Below are 14,770 nucleotides of genomic sequence, written 5' to 3'. Positions count from 1 at the left end.
AGGTGTTTGAACATAGGAGTCAATTATCTGCTGGATATGATTAGGGTTGTAACCATTAAATTCCATTAATGTTGTCATAGTGAGAATTTCTTGTAAGCTTGAGGGAGAGGAGCCACACCTTATGTGCTCTATTAATTAAAGACTTGATAACATCAATTTTTTGAGAGGTGTGATGAGCAGGCTTTTGATGAATGTATCTGCCAGTAAAGGTAGGTTTTTGATAAACACCAGTTGATAAATTACTGGAGGCTGTGCTCGTGTAAGGCGGATGTCCAAGAATGGTAAACTACCAGCCTTTTCCTTTTCCATTGTGAACTGAATGCGTGGGTGAAGGCTATCGATCTGTTGCAGGAAAGTGGTAAGTTCATTTTCAGAATGAGGCCAAACAGCAAAGACATCATCAACATAACGAAACCAATGAGAGGATTGGGGATGAATGGATGAGAACAAAGTATCTTCTAGATGGTTCAAAAAACAGTTTGCCAAAGGTGGAGACAGAGGGCTACCCATGGCAGTACCTTCAACTTGCTTCCAGATCTTGTTTTTCCACCTGAAATATCCTGATTGCATAACAAATTAAAAATTCTTTACAATATCAGGAGAGTAATCATCATATAGTAAATTAACAGTGTCAGATAATGGAATGTCGATAAAGAGGGAAACAATGTCAAAGCTGACTAAAAAATCGGACTCTTGTATTTGAATATCCTTGATTTTCTGAAGAAAATGTGTGGAATTCTTAATGAATGATCTGGATTGTCCAGTGTGGGCAGTTAATAAACATGACAGAAATTTATATATATATATATATATAAAATCTATAGGTGGTAAAGTCAACATAATTCATGATGAGTCTTACTGGATAACCTTCTTTGTGAACTGTTGGGAGGCCATATAAAAGAGGAGTTCTTCCAAAACGAGTGTGCAACTTGTCCACAGTATTTTGATCCCAGCTAACAACTTCATCAAACAGTTTATTTAATTGTTTAATTTGCATTTTGTAGGGTTATAATTAATTTCTTGATAGGTGGGGGCATCTTGTAAAAGGCAGCCTATTTTTCTCTCATAGTCAGCCTTATCCTTTACAATTACCGCTTTTCGTTTATCTGCTTTTGAAACAGATATATTGCTTTTTTTTAATGAAACTAGTGCCCGGGTTTCAGCACTCAATAAATTACATTGAGGTAATTTGCTTTTAAAAAGTGAAGCAGCAACTTCAAAGCATAGTTTATTAGCATCTTTGCTGGAAAGTCCTGATGGATTGAGTTCAATGTTATACAAAAATTCAAGATATGGGATGCATTTTGGTACCACAGCAAAGTCATGGCCTTTAGCTAATATACTAGTTTCAGCATCAGACCACCAACTGCTGTGTGTATTTTGTAATCTGGTTCCTTTGATTGCTTGTTTCTACACACTGATGATGTACTATTATTTTCAGTACGAAATATTTGTACTTTCATTTCATTAAAGTTAATTACTGTGGTTATCATACAATTTATTATTCTATCAAGTTGTAACTATAGTACACATGATGCTACCTGGCATATACGCAGAAGCACCATGTTTGTGTAACTTGTCTTACTGTGGACAAACAGGAAGATCAATAAACAAATGTATCTCTGAACATCAAGACCACACCTGTCTCATCAAACCTCACAAATCTGGCCATGCACAACATGGAATTGAAAACGCTAACCACATAGATCCATATACATATGAACATTTATATAAAGAAAGTACTGAAGCCTTACTTACTTCATAGACCTAATCTTAATCGGAACGACTATCTCACTATTCCAAAAGTTTGAGAAATTGTTATCCTCAATTGTATTGAATAATTTATCTGTTATATTTTAATTTAATTCATTTTAATTTCAGCCAAGTAGTTTTAATTCATGAACATGCTACCATATACATAGATGGATTCCAATTTAAGCATAAGACGAAATATTTACATAGTTATTTACTGTGGTATACATGTTATTCTATAGTAGTTATGGATACCCCACAGGTTTCACTAAATACTAGCAGATTGAGAACTTAAGTTTAGAGCCATGAGGCTGAGAATGTTAATCAATTTCAAAGAATTGTGGCTATTTATGATGTGAAGCTAGATAGCATACACTAGATGGTGATAGTGCTGAAATTCCTTTGATAGATTTTATTCATGTAATCCAAATTCATCTGAGTTTGGATTACTGATGATGGAGAGAGTGCAAGAGTTACTAAAAATATTTCAAGACATGGAACTTACTGCATAATCAACAGCTGTATAACTGAATGAAAGAATCTGATTATTTATGGAATATGAATGGTTTGAATTCTATTCTTGAGAGACACTTGTGACATTAAATTAAGAATTATAGACACGTTAACACAAGAATATTTTAATGTTTGCCAAATATTTCGGTCTGAAACTAACAGACTATCCTCAGTAGCTTGATAGGAACAGTTTTTACAAGGTGGAATACAAACAATTGATCATTCAAAAGTAAAATGAGCCATGTGATGTTACATTGCTAAGCATTAAAGAGAGGTAAATTTCATCAGAGTGATGAATAAATTTGAATGCCTATTCAAAGAGAGTGCTGAGACTTTACTCAACGCCCTAACTTGAATCGAAATGATTGTATATCCTTGTTAAAAATATGGGAAAGTTTAATCCGGATAACAAACTAAATTTTCCCCCCCTCAATTGATACATTTAATTCTTACATTAGTCTAATGTTATCTTTAATTGAATTTATAAATTAAGATTGGTATATGAAATGGTGAATTAATACCTATAATTTATTCATCACTCTGATGAAATTTACCCTTCTTTAATACTTAGGAATGTAACATCACGTGGCTCGTTTTGCTTTTGAATGATCAATTGTTTGTATTCCACCTTGTAAAAACCGTTCCTATCAAGCCACTGAGGATAGTCTGTTAGTTTCAGACTGAAATATTTGGCAAACATTAAAATACTCGCGTTAACGTGTTTATAATTCTTAATGAATGGTTTGAAATTGGAATGTTCTGTAACAATCTACTGAATACTCTCTCTCTAGCAAAAGCTGAATTGCTCTCAATTACTTGGAGAATGATATATAAAACTCAACTGAAATAGAGAAAAAGTTCTTATATGTCATATAACAGTTTATAACCATTCTGAGTTATATAACAGAACTATATGTATGGTATAAAAAAAATTTTTTTTTTTTTTATTACATACTGACAAAAATTATCAAGAATACATAAATTACCAACTTTACAAATGTAATCATTACTATTAATGGAGTGTAATATAATAAAACCTCTATATCTAAGTGAACTACTTATAAATCCATATTTACCTGATTAAGGATTACTGCAAATGCATATATAGTTTCTTTTGTAAATGTTATATTATCTGGCCTCACAATGTCACCTGAGAGAACCCAATGAACATTCAGTTGTGCATCAACTGGTGTTTGTACAATGATTAAACAAGGAGCTTCTATTGTACTCCATAAATAATGTAGAGTGTCTTGACTACCAGTGGCTTTTATGTACAAAAGATTGGAAGATGGATTCTCCTTTTCGCTGCATTCTGAAATATTGCATCCTGGATTGACTGTTACATTCAACTGCAAGTAAATATACCATTAAAATGCAATATCAAAAATTAGTTTCATGATGGTACAAGCACTTCAATGAAATTTAAAGTAGTAGTAACAAAATTGAAAAAAAAATCGCAATGCAATATATTATCATTAGAGATAAAAAAAATACCTAGAAAAATCAAAGAGATTTTTATGCCTATGCATTTTTTTTTTGGACACTAATTCTGAATTTTGATGAAATATGTAAATGAAAAGAAATGAATGAATTATGTCTGGAGAAAAGAGAATCTGGGATCCAGCAACCTGAAGATTCATAATTTGGTAGAACTAGTGCATGATCAAACACCAAATGTCCAATCAGTGAGGGGAAAAAAAAGTGATCAACTTTCACACCTGTAAATAATAATTTTTTAGCATACTTTCTAACATAATAAAAATAAACCTTTAATTAAAATGATCTGCTTATCAGAAAATAGAATTCTAATAAATTCTGAGACTTGACAGTGCAATACTGTCAAATTAGTTTTTAAAAATACTTTATATTACTTTTAAGGTAACACCTTAAAGAACTAAATAAAAAATGTATAAAATTTATCTCTGCTGACCCATTTCATATACTCTAATCTGGGCTCCATTAGTTTCAGAGTAATGTGTACAACAGCAAAGGAAATCAAACAATAACACAACACAGCTACCTTTATGATTTAGAGCTGAAAAGTCATTAAAATAAATGTGAAAATTTATTTTTTCATTTATTTTCATTTTTTTAACATTTATTTTAATGCTGAAAGGCATTAAAATAAATGTGAAAAGTGAATATTGATTGGGGAGACTGATTTCTATTATGACTATAGTAAAATTCTATATAATAGTACAGTTCAATGTTGCAAAATGTAAGGTTTTAAAATTTGGAAAACAAAGATGGGATGCAGAATTTATGCTTGGTAAGAATATATTGTTGGAAGTAGAGGAAATAAGAGATCTGGGAGTGATAGTGGATAAGGATCTAAAATTTAGGGGTCACATCGCCAAAATTGTGAAGACAACACAAAGACTTCTGGGAATGATGAGGAGGACACTGACGTGTAGAAGTAGGGAGATTCTTGTTCCATTGTATAAGGCTTTGATTAGGCCACACATGGACTATTGTGCCCAGATTTGGTCACCTGGTTTTCAGAAGGATGAGGAGATGTTGGAAAGGGTCCAAAGGCGACTGACTAAGGTAGTTTCTGACCTCTGGAATGTCGAGTATGAGGAAAGATTGAAAAGATGTAATTTGCAGAGACTAGTGGAGAGAAGGAAGAGGGGAGATATGATAGAGACCTACAAGTTGGTAAGGGGTTGCTATAGGATCAATGGTGGAGAAGTTCTACAGCGAATAGTGGGAGATCAGGGGAGAACCAGAGGTCATCCCTGGAAACTGTATAAAGAGGGTGTGAGTAGGGGAGTGAGAGGCAGGTTTTTTTCGTGCAGAGTTGTGAATGATTGGAATGCCTTGCCTGAGAGTGTGGTGTCTGCAAGGAGTTTGAATGTGTTTAAGACCCGGTATGATGAGATGTGTGTGAGATAAAAGGACCTCCTAGATGAGTCTTTGACTCCATGAGGTCTTGTTTAATAATAATAATAATAATAATAATAATAATAATAAAAATGTAATAATTTCATTAATACAGTTGTGAATTAGCATTTAAAAATGAAAACTACTGTTGGGACTCTTCAATTTCATTAAGCACCATACCAGTTATTATTAAAGAGTCAGAAATTAATAAATAATAATAAAGGATACAGGGAATATTGCTTCATGGGTACATCATTCTGATCCTGAGAGGTAAAGTTACAAAGCTAACAGCAGAAATTTTTCATGTCAACAACAAAAGAAATTTTGGGCACTATGTGTAGGGAAAATTATAGATCCCAATGCTTTGGGACACTAAAGCAATGACTAATTACTTAAGAAGAATTTCAATAGAGGTTCATTAACCAAGCCACTATACTGTGCTTTCCATAGATATCACGGACAGATCAGAAAACATTCACACACAACTTAACATAACACTATCCAATGCAATGGCACAGAAAAGCAAATTCACAACTAGCACATACTCCTATGATAATCCAGCATAATTTAGTGTTGGTTTTCTACTGTGAAGACATTAGTAACTGCAAATGAAGAACAGGCATTTAGCAATAAGTGTGTGAATGCATAAAATCAAATGAATGGCAGGTATGCTTGTAGTACTATAGTCTGCGTACATACATCAGCTAAGAACATTACAGCACAATTTTTTTTCAGCATGGTTGAATCCTTTCATGTGTTGCCTTCTACCACTGTGCATGCAAGATGGAAATGTGGTTTAAAACACTGCACACAAAATACAGATGCAATAATTTTTCAGTCACCCTGTACAATAGTCACGATTTCAAAAGTAATGGCTACTGTAAAAGAGGTAACATGACTTATTCTCTCATAAAGCTAACTCCCCTAATCTACACATCAGCTGTTGCAAGAATAATAATCAATGAAAGATTTTTGAATTGACTGCAATACCTTTACTTTTAACTCCATTTTATTTTTAATTAAAATGAAATGGAGTTAAAATGAAAATTATTTTAATTCCAATTAAATACAGATCACCTAGAGCCTGTGTAGCTCAGTGGATGTGGCGTTTGCACACCACCGCGCTAGGCCGCATGAAGGAAGTCTTGGTTTCGAGTCTAGTCGGCGACTAGAGGAAATTTTTCTAAGCCTTTTTTCGACCGGTTCCCGAGTTAGTCGATCTCTGGCATGGGCAAGCAGGTTTTTCCTCCCGGAAACTCGGGTTTTTCGTCCTGTAAACTCAAGAAAATCGACCGTAGAACCCACATTATTTTCAGACATTAAATATATTGTGTTAGGGTTAGAGACCACGAGATGGCGGCACATTTGAGCCGTCTCTCTTCACTGCGTACCGCTTAATTAGTGATAGCCTTGGGCCATCTGTCTCTGATTGGGTACCAGTGGAGATTGAACTGCCCACTCAGTCTCCAAAAGTTAGATAGGGCTAAATGGCCTCGCCTACTCCCGTATATATGGGAATAAAAAGGCGTTAGCTGATTTTTTTTAAATATAGTCATCCTAAAGCTGATCTACATATTTATATTTATAAAATAATTTTTGAATCACACTAACAAAAATGATTATGAAAGATTAGAACTTTTGGAACACTAGAAGACTATGTGATGTGAGTTATGCTAATAGGTGTACTTTGATCTCCTGTAAGTAATTTATGAGACTTTGGACAATATTTTGTAATCATCAGAACTTATTCATCAACTTTGTATAAAATAAAAAGCAATTTTCCAGACATGCTAGGCTTCCATGGCAAAGTAACTTGGCTTTATATGAACCAAATGTTCTGATTAGGTAGGTAACCCAAATTCTAACATAATCTGCTATGTAGATGGAATTATGGCTGAGAAAAATTCAATACTGCATGCTCTGTACAAGATTTACCTTAAGCTGAAAATATCTTATAGAGGTTCCTTACATTAGTTTTTAATGGCACATGTGATACAATAAAGATTAGAAACATGGAGATACAAGAATTAGTAATTTATCAATGCAGATATTTTGCCTGAATCTAACAGGTCTTCATTGCATTAAACCATTCATCCAACCTTCACAGGTCATTACATACAAAAAAGATCAGTCCTCAAAAAATGGACATCATCAAATCCTTAACAGAGAACATGTCTGCTCCAACCCCACAGATCACCAACTAGAACTAGACACCATCCAAAATATCATGCTACACAATAGCTTAACCTCAAAGGTTAAACCAATAATGATGCTAATAGGGGCACTTTCTTAGTTTTTTATACCTTTTCCTTTTATTTTTAATTATTTCATTAATTTAGTTTATTTTTATTCACTTGCCATGTGTTATCTATAAAAGAGAATAACATTCAAATGTTCACATTTGTACTCAATCTTGCACTGACAGCCTGTAGATTCAGGATGAAATATCTACATTAATAAATTATTAATTCTTCTGTCTGAGTGTTTTTAAAAATAATTGTTGCGTACATGACAGATAGGATTCAAATAAAAATATTTCCAACCAAAGGGTACTATTACTATCCAATGTATTAGAATAGTGCTGTAGTAAACATTAAAGTATATAAATATTATTAAAGCCAGATGCATGCCTTCTTGTTATTGTGCAGTAACAATTATGTTGAGATCCTAGAGTTAAAGAATTTTAAAATAATTAACAATATAGAACTATGGAAAATAGATCCAATCCCAATATTCTATGGCAGCACATCATATAGGAAGACCATATTTAAGATATATACATATGTGTGTGTGTGTGTGTATGCTAAACAACAAAAAGACATGTTCGAATCATTGGATATTTACCTCTCCACTATTTTACTGACACTTCAGTTGATACAGACTTGTCATATAAAGGCATCACCACCAAGGACTGCAACAAAACCAAAATGAATGAATGTCACTGAATTAATTTATTGGAGACAGAAATAAATGAACAAATTCAGTACAACTCTCCCAGATACATTACCAACTGACAACAGATACTTAAATACTGTCCCATACAGTGTAATCTATTATGAATTAAAAAAAAAAGTTATTAAAACATGACATACTTTCTAGCAGAACTGATAATGAATTGTAGTCAACTGCTTAATTTTTTTATAATTCATATTTTAATATTACTGGAAAGGTTACTTTATTGTTGCTTTCCCTTGAACCAATACAATATTTCATCTCATCTTATTATTATTATTTCGGGCGACTCCAGGAGTCCTTAGACTCATCGAGGGAGGCCCTAAACATCATGTCCACACAACTACGCATTACATTCTCACAGTATCTATCATACCTTGCCTTGAACTCGTTCACCGTCATAGCACCCACAACAGACTCTGGCAGCTTATTCCACTCATTTACCACTCTAAAAGTAAAGAACCCAGCTCTAACACCCCTGCTAACCACACTCTTGCCCAGCTTCCATAGGTGTCCCCTAGTTCTCCCACCACCAATCCTGATCTCAAAAATATCCTCTGAATTAATCCTATAGAATCCCTTTAGCAATTTGAATGTCCCAATCATATCTCCCCTTTTCCGCCTATCAACTAGTTTCTGCAACCCGCAAATCTTCAACCTGTTCTCATATGGTTCATTCCATAGACCTGTTATCATCTTAGTCATTCGTCTCTGGATCCTCTCCACCTCCTCCCCATCAAGAAGGAACCGAGGTGACCAAATCTGGGCACAGTAGTCGAGATGAGGTCTTATCAAGGCTTGGTACAGAGGTACAATAACTTGCTTGTCTCTGCTCGTCAAGGTATTTTTCAACAACCAAGTGAGTTGATGAGCTGATTTAGCTACGTTTGCAATGTGCCCCCTAAACTTCATCTCCCTATCCATCAACACTCCCAAGTCCCTGGCCTCATCAATCTCTTGGAGTACAGTTCCACCAATGGTATACTGCTGCTAATCTTTTCACCCCAAAATGCATAACCTTACATTTTGTCACATTAAATTGACATCCATTCTCCTTAGCCCAGAACTCCAATCTATCTAAGTCATCCTGCAACACTTTGACATCTTCTGCATTCACTATTGCCCTACCCAACTTTGCATCATCAGTAAACAAATGAATTGTTCCACTTAGATCCTTCCCTATATTGTTAATATCATTAATCTTCCCTTTCTTATTAGGCTAAATGGCCTGTAATGGCCAAGTAAAAGGGCAGTGTCAATCCATCAGCATGTCTGCAAATTTCATGTGTTCTTCTGACCAGTGTGAATATTTTGAAAAACTAGTTTTTGAGAGAGAGAGAATACCCTTACATCTCTGTATAAGACTGACTAATTCCCCTTTAGCTGAAAAGTCCTGATAAAGGTTCTTTGCATCGTAGATGGGATTTGAATTCTGGTCTTTCCATTCAAATGGTATCAATACCCGTGGAGCTAATACACTCAACAATATATTTAAGTATGTTGTTAAATAATCGTTAAAAAAAAGAAAAACAAATACTGTGCTCACAAGCTTTGAAAAGCTGATGAGTGCTATCTTAAGAATAAAGGATACAAAATCATAGAAAAACAGTTGGAAAACATGGAAAAAATGTTGCAGAAATATCTAAAAGCAGTATATCATTTCTAATTCTAGATGTAATAAATGCAGATCAAGCAATCATTATGGGAATCCTCAACTATTGGGGAACATAGATTGGAGGGAGTTTTCCTATCTAAAATAAGTTATCGGGTGGAGACTATGGATTTGGGACTGCTGGAGCTGGTAATAGCATCAGAAGATATATCAATAACCAAGGTAACTGATATCTTTGTAATATTTTTAATATCTCAAAGTAATGGAACATTGGTAGATCTTTGTGTTTATTAGACAGTTCTTCATTGGTGAGCAAATGAAATAAGTTACATTTGTGTCTGTTAGAGAGAGAGATACTGGTTAAATTCAGAAAGATGTGACAGGTGCACAATCTTATGACAACCAAATTTGGGTTTCATAAAACTAGATTGCATTATTAGTGAGAGTAAAAGATGAACCAATCATCTTTTACTCGCACTGTTAAATAATAATAATAAAACATTAAGTTTTCTTGCTATAAATATAATACTATAACGTTGTTTTTATGAGTTTATAATATGCTCAAATTCGTGTTTTATATCTCAATGAATGAGAATTCTCATAAAAAAAAACAATGGAGGGAGGGGTTGTCCCATTTCACTGGCTTTTCAGCAGTTAACAAGAATATATTATCGAATTAAAATGCTTATATTACATGGCAATTCACACTTGCACGATACCTGTGCCTCAATTTACACGGAATTTAGCTTCATGCTACTTTTTGTATAATTAGATACATCCACACAGATGACATCACCTTCCGGACTAAGACACCTCCATATCATACATCACCCAAAATGCCTTATGAAACATATATATATATATATATTTATGTAATAAATTTTTTTAACTTGGGGATATTGTATATTAAGGTTACCAAGTAATTTTATAAGCTTGGTTATTTAACTCCTAATCCCAAGTATGCAAACAATTAAGTTTGCGACTGAAACATACATACACACACACATATATATATATATATATATATGTATGTGTGTGTCTTGATAACTTCAGTATGTTTCCCAAGACTCTTTTTTTATATATATATAACAAGGGTCAATTTGAATAACTGGAAATTATGTTATCATGACAAAATAATATTACCTCCCGACTGAATCCATTGGCGGACAACAGCAGATCACAGACAACAAAAAGGAATATAAATAAAACCAGCTCCGCTGATTTGTATTCATAACATAAAGAAGTCATCGTAACAGAATAAAAAAATATATGTACATCAACTTCGATATTTTGCTTTTGAAACAGTGTGTCACGATTTACAATTGGTAACAGAGGCTGACATAATTAAACAGTTATTACTTTCGGTTCCAGATTTGTTTTGATGAACTACCTCTTTGATTTTACATCGAACTCCTAAGTCAGAAATATTAATTAAGGATAGAATGCCTACAGCAAAAATGATCATAATACAGACAATGAAAACATGCAGAAAATAAATCATCTACCCTTAACAACTAGCAAAATAATCACGTGAAAGCACATTCTTATCAGCACGCTTATAATAGCATCAGGTGTCGCTCACAAATTAACAAAACAAACCAAGTGTTTGTGTGTGTGCTTATTAATTACAAATGACTCCATATATGATATATGGAATCATTTGTAATCATGCATTTATGCAAAAATTAACTCTCACTGGGAGTATTATCCAAACAATATAAACAATGCATAACTGTGTATCTCGACTGTATGTTTTATTATTATTATTATTATTATTATTATTATTATTATTATTATTATTATTATTATTAAACCTCCATGGTGACAAAAGACTCATGGGGGGGGAATCCCACTGTTACACACACAGTTTATCATACTGCGCCACAATTATGTTCACTGTCTCCGTACTCACCACACTCTCGGGCAATGCATTTCAACCGCTCACCACTCTCCATGCAAAAACTCTGCTCCCTTGCTCACACTCTCCTTATACAGCTTCCAGGGATGACCCTTTGTTTCTTGTTCTCTTTCTGTCTTCACCGATTCTATGCACCCACCCCCACATTAATCTGGTAATAAGTCCTTAATAGCTTATATGTCTTGATCATATCCCCTCTCCTCCTGTCCAACTAAGTGCTACAAATTGCATTTTCTAAATCAATCTTCACACTCAACATTCCAGAGACCAGAAACCACCTTAGTTAATCGTCTCAGGACCTTTTCCAATACATCCTCATCTTTTTGAAATCCAGATGACGAAATCCGTGTACAGTAATCGATATGTACTCTTATCTAAACCTTATACAAGGGAACCATAATGTCCTCCCTTGTACAAGTTGGTGTCCTCCACATCATTCCCATTATTTGCTGTGCTGTCCTCACAATTTTAGCAACATGTCTCAGAAATTTAGGTTCTTGTCCACAATCGTTCCCATATCTCTCATCTCTTTTACATCTTCCAAGATATTTTGCCAATTGTGTACTTTACATCACATCTTTACTTCCCATATTTCAAACCTCACATTCGCAACATTGAATTGATAACCTGACTCATTTATCCATTCAGTCAATGCATTCAAGTCCTCTTGCAAAGCCACGGCATTCCCTCTGATACTGATAGTTCTCCCTAACTTTGCATCATTTGCAAACGACTGAATATCACTATTCAGATCACCCCAATATAATTTACATACAAATTAAACAGCAATGGATCCCCAAAACAGACCTTTTGGCTACACAACTAGTAACGTTCCTCATTTGGGATATGCTCCTCCATAAACAACTCGCTGATACTTATCAGACAGGCCAATGTCCAACCCTGCGCAATAATCTACTTTTTAGACCCATCCGTTCTACTATATTTACCAACTTGTCATGTGGCAATTTATCAAAGTCCTTGGCAAAATCTAAATATGTCACTGTGCATGCATCCAATTCATTTTTCACCTTATTGTAATAAATAAGCAGATTGCTAAAACGATCTTCTTTTAAGAAACCGATGCTGGCCACAAAAGAGTATTTTCTTGTTCTCAATCCAATTCTAAATCTTGGTCCTACCTACCCTCTGTAACACTTTAATCATAACTCCAGACATGCAGGTGATGATGATGGTTTTTTCCCCCTCAGTCGTTTCCGACCCTAGCTGACACTGTTGGCATTGCCCACAAAGTGTTCCTGGAAAGATTTTTACATCATAGTTCACCATTCCTTCCCCCCAAACCCCAATTTTATCAGGGCTCAGAACCGGCATGTGGCTGGGATGTATTGATGATTGTAATCCATGCGTGCTCATGGGGCTGGTTTGCCTGTTCTGGGGAACGAAAAACCCGAGTTTCTGGGAGAGAAAAAAAATCCATATCTCCCTAAGAGACCAGACTCACCTTTCATTAAAAGAGACCTGATAAAGGTTCCTCACAACACTGATGGGAATTGAACCCAGGTTTTTCCGACCAAAGGGCTTCGTCTATACCGACTGAGCTACACGGGCTCTCCAGACACACACAGACTAGCCTATGATTCAAACGCCCAGTCTTATCATCTATCTTATTAATCAGATATAAATTGCTCATTAAAGAAGTGGTCTTGGCCCAGTGCAAGACTCATGTTAAACAGATATGCAAAAGCTGTTGTTAGCTCCTCAGAACATTCCTTTAAAACACGTGGTGAAATAGCATCGAGTCATACAGCCTGATTAACGTCAAGTTTATTCAATTTCTGACATACTTCCTGCTCACTTACTAATGCATCGAAGTTCTGCATGATGTCACATTCACAAGAATGAAATCTTTATAAATTGCTCATAAAATATATCAGCGTTATCCTCTGTAGTGGTTATCATTCCTCTTCATTTTCACCATTCAGTGCCATCCTTTCATAATTATTCTTTATTTTATTGGCCAGATATGAAATAATTCCCTAGGAGTTTTCTAGCCGCATTAGCTAACCGCTGCTCTTACTGCACTTTTGCTGTCCTTATCAAGCGAGTCATCTTGCACTCCTGCTTTTTGTATTTATCATGCAACTGGTTGTTATAAGCACTCAACTTGTGCTATATTATTACTCGTTTCTTACTAACCGGACTAATTTGTCTATACATTTCCTTTTCGTTACCCTCCACATTACCATGTCTATAGCAACACCTAACTAAATATTTCATCCTATTCACCTCTGCCTCAAAATTGTGGGCAAATCCACCATCCTTTCATGATGCATCCTCATCTTACTTGGTCTCGCTTTTACCAAGAATTTTGGGGCAAACATATTCAATCAATGCAACAATTCCCTTTCCCTTATTTCGAATGCTTCTGGCATTAGAAAGAAAAAAACTCATTTTTGGTTTTTCAAATTCTACGAAGATCACCTCTCCTGTGTGACTCTTCAATACCTTCTTTAGGCCCTTCTTGTATATAACTAGAGATTATACAACTTTCCTAACACCCAAACTCTCCACTCCTATCCCAAGCCATCTCGATCCCTTTTTTGCCAACTCGCAATTCACCTCTGAAGCATCCTCATGTTTCATAAAATGTCTCCCCATCCACCATCACCCCCATTTCGCTGCCTGTGTTGTGTTTCCACGCTTCATTTACTTCACTCATGATATTCGCCTCTTCATTCGCAAGTGTTTCTATTCTGCTCTCACTCATTCATGTCATCACGAACCACCACAAATCTACAGGGTGTTCGGGATAAATTTGACAGTTTCGTAAGGAAAAAGAAAATCTTCTTTGTATCTATTAAATTTAATGAATTGACAAAAAAACATTACAGGCAGAGTTAATTACAATACTATCAACAAGATTTACTCAAAATAACCACCATTAGCATCGATCACAGCTTCAATTCTGCTTCGGAACCTCGAACAAGCTGATGCTACAATCTCCCTGGGAAGGGCCGCAAAAACTGTTTTAATTTTATCCATTAACTGGGCTTTTGTATTACTGGAAGTGCGATTGGTGTCTTTTTCAACTGCGCCCCATACAAAATAATCCATGGGGTTAAGGTCTGGGGAGTTTGGAGGCCAAACATTTGGACTGGTGAAGTCGTAGAAATTTTCAG

General features: G+C 34.9%; 1 protein-coding gene across 1 annotated transcript in view; it reads right to left on the bottom strand.

Moving 5' to 3' along the window:
• The window catches only part of LOC150099810 (glycosylated lysosomal membrane protein A-like), a 101,642-nt gene extending 90,396 nt beyond the window's left edge, over positions 1-11,246 (bottom strand). Inside the window, exons 1-2 of the mRNA XM_090403909.1 lie at positions 10,856-11,246; positions 3,342-3,614 (exon numbers count right to left, since the gene is read on the bottom strand). Coding sequence (XP_090260035.1) covers positions 3,342-3,614; positions 10,856-10,960 — 378 coding nt within the window. The 5' untranslated portion in view covers positions 10,961-11,246. The remainder of the gene's footprint in view (positions 1-3,341; positions 3,615-10,855) is intronic.
• Between the last annotated feature and the right edge of the window lie 3,524 nt (positions 11,247-14,770).

Source organism: Typopeltis vanoorti, chromosome 14, assembly GCF_054136105.1.
Source record: "Typopeltis vanoorti isolate ZY-2024b chromosome 14, IOZ_Tvanoo_1.0, whole genome shotgun sequence".
NCBI classification, from domain to species: domain Eukaryota; kingdom Metazoa; phylum Arthropoda; class Arachnida; order Uropygi; family Thelyphonidae; genus Typopeltis; species Typopeltis vanoorti.
This window is presented reverse-complemented; position numbering and strand designations above follow the sequence as displayed.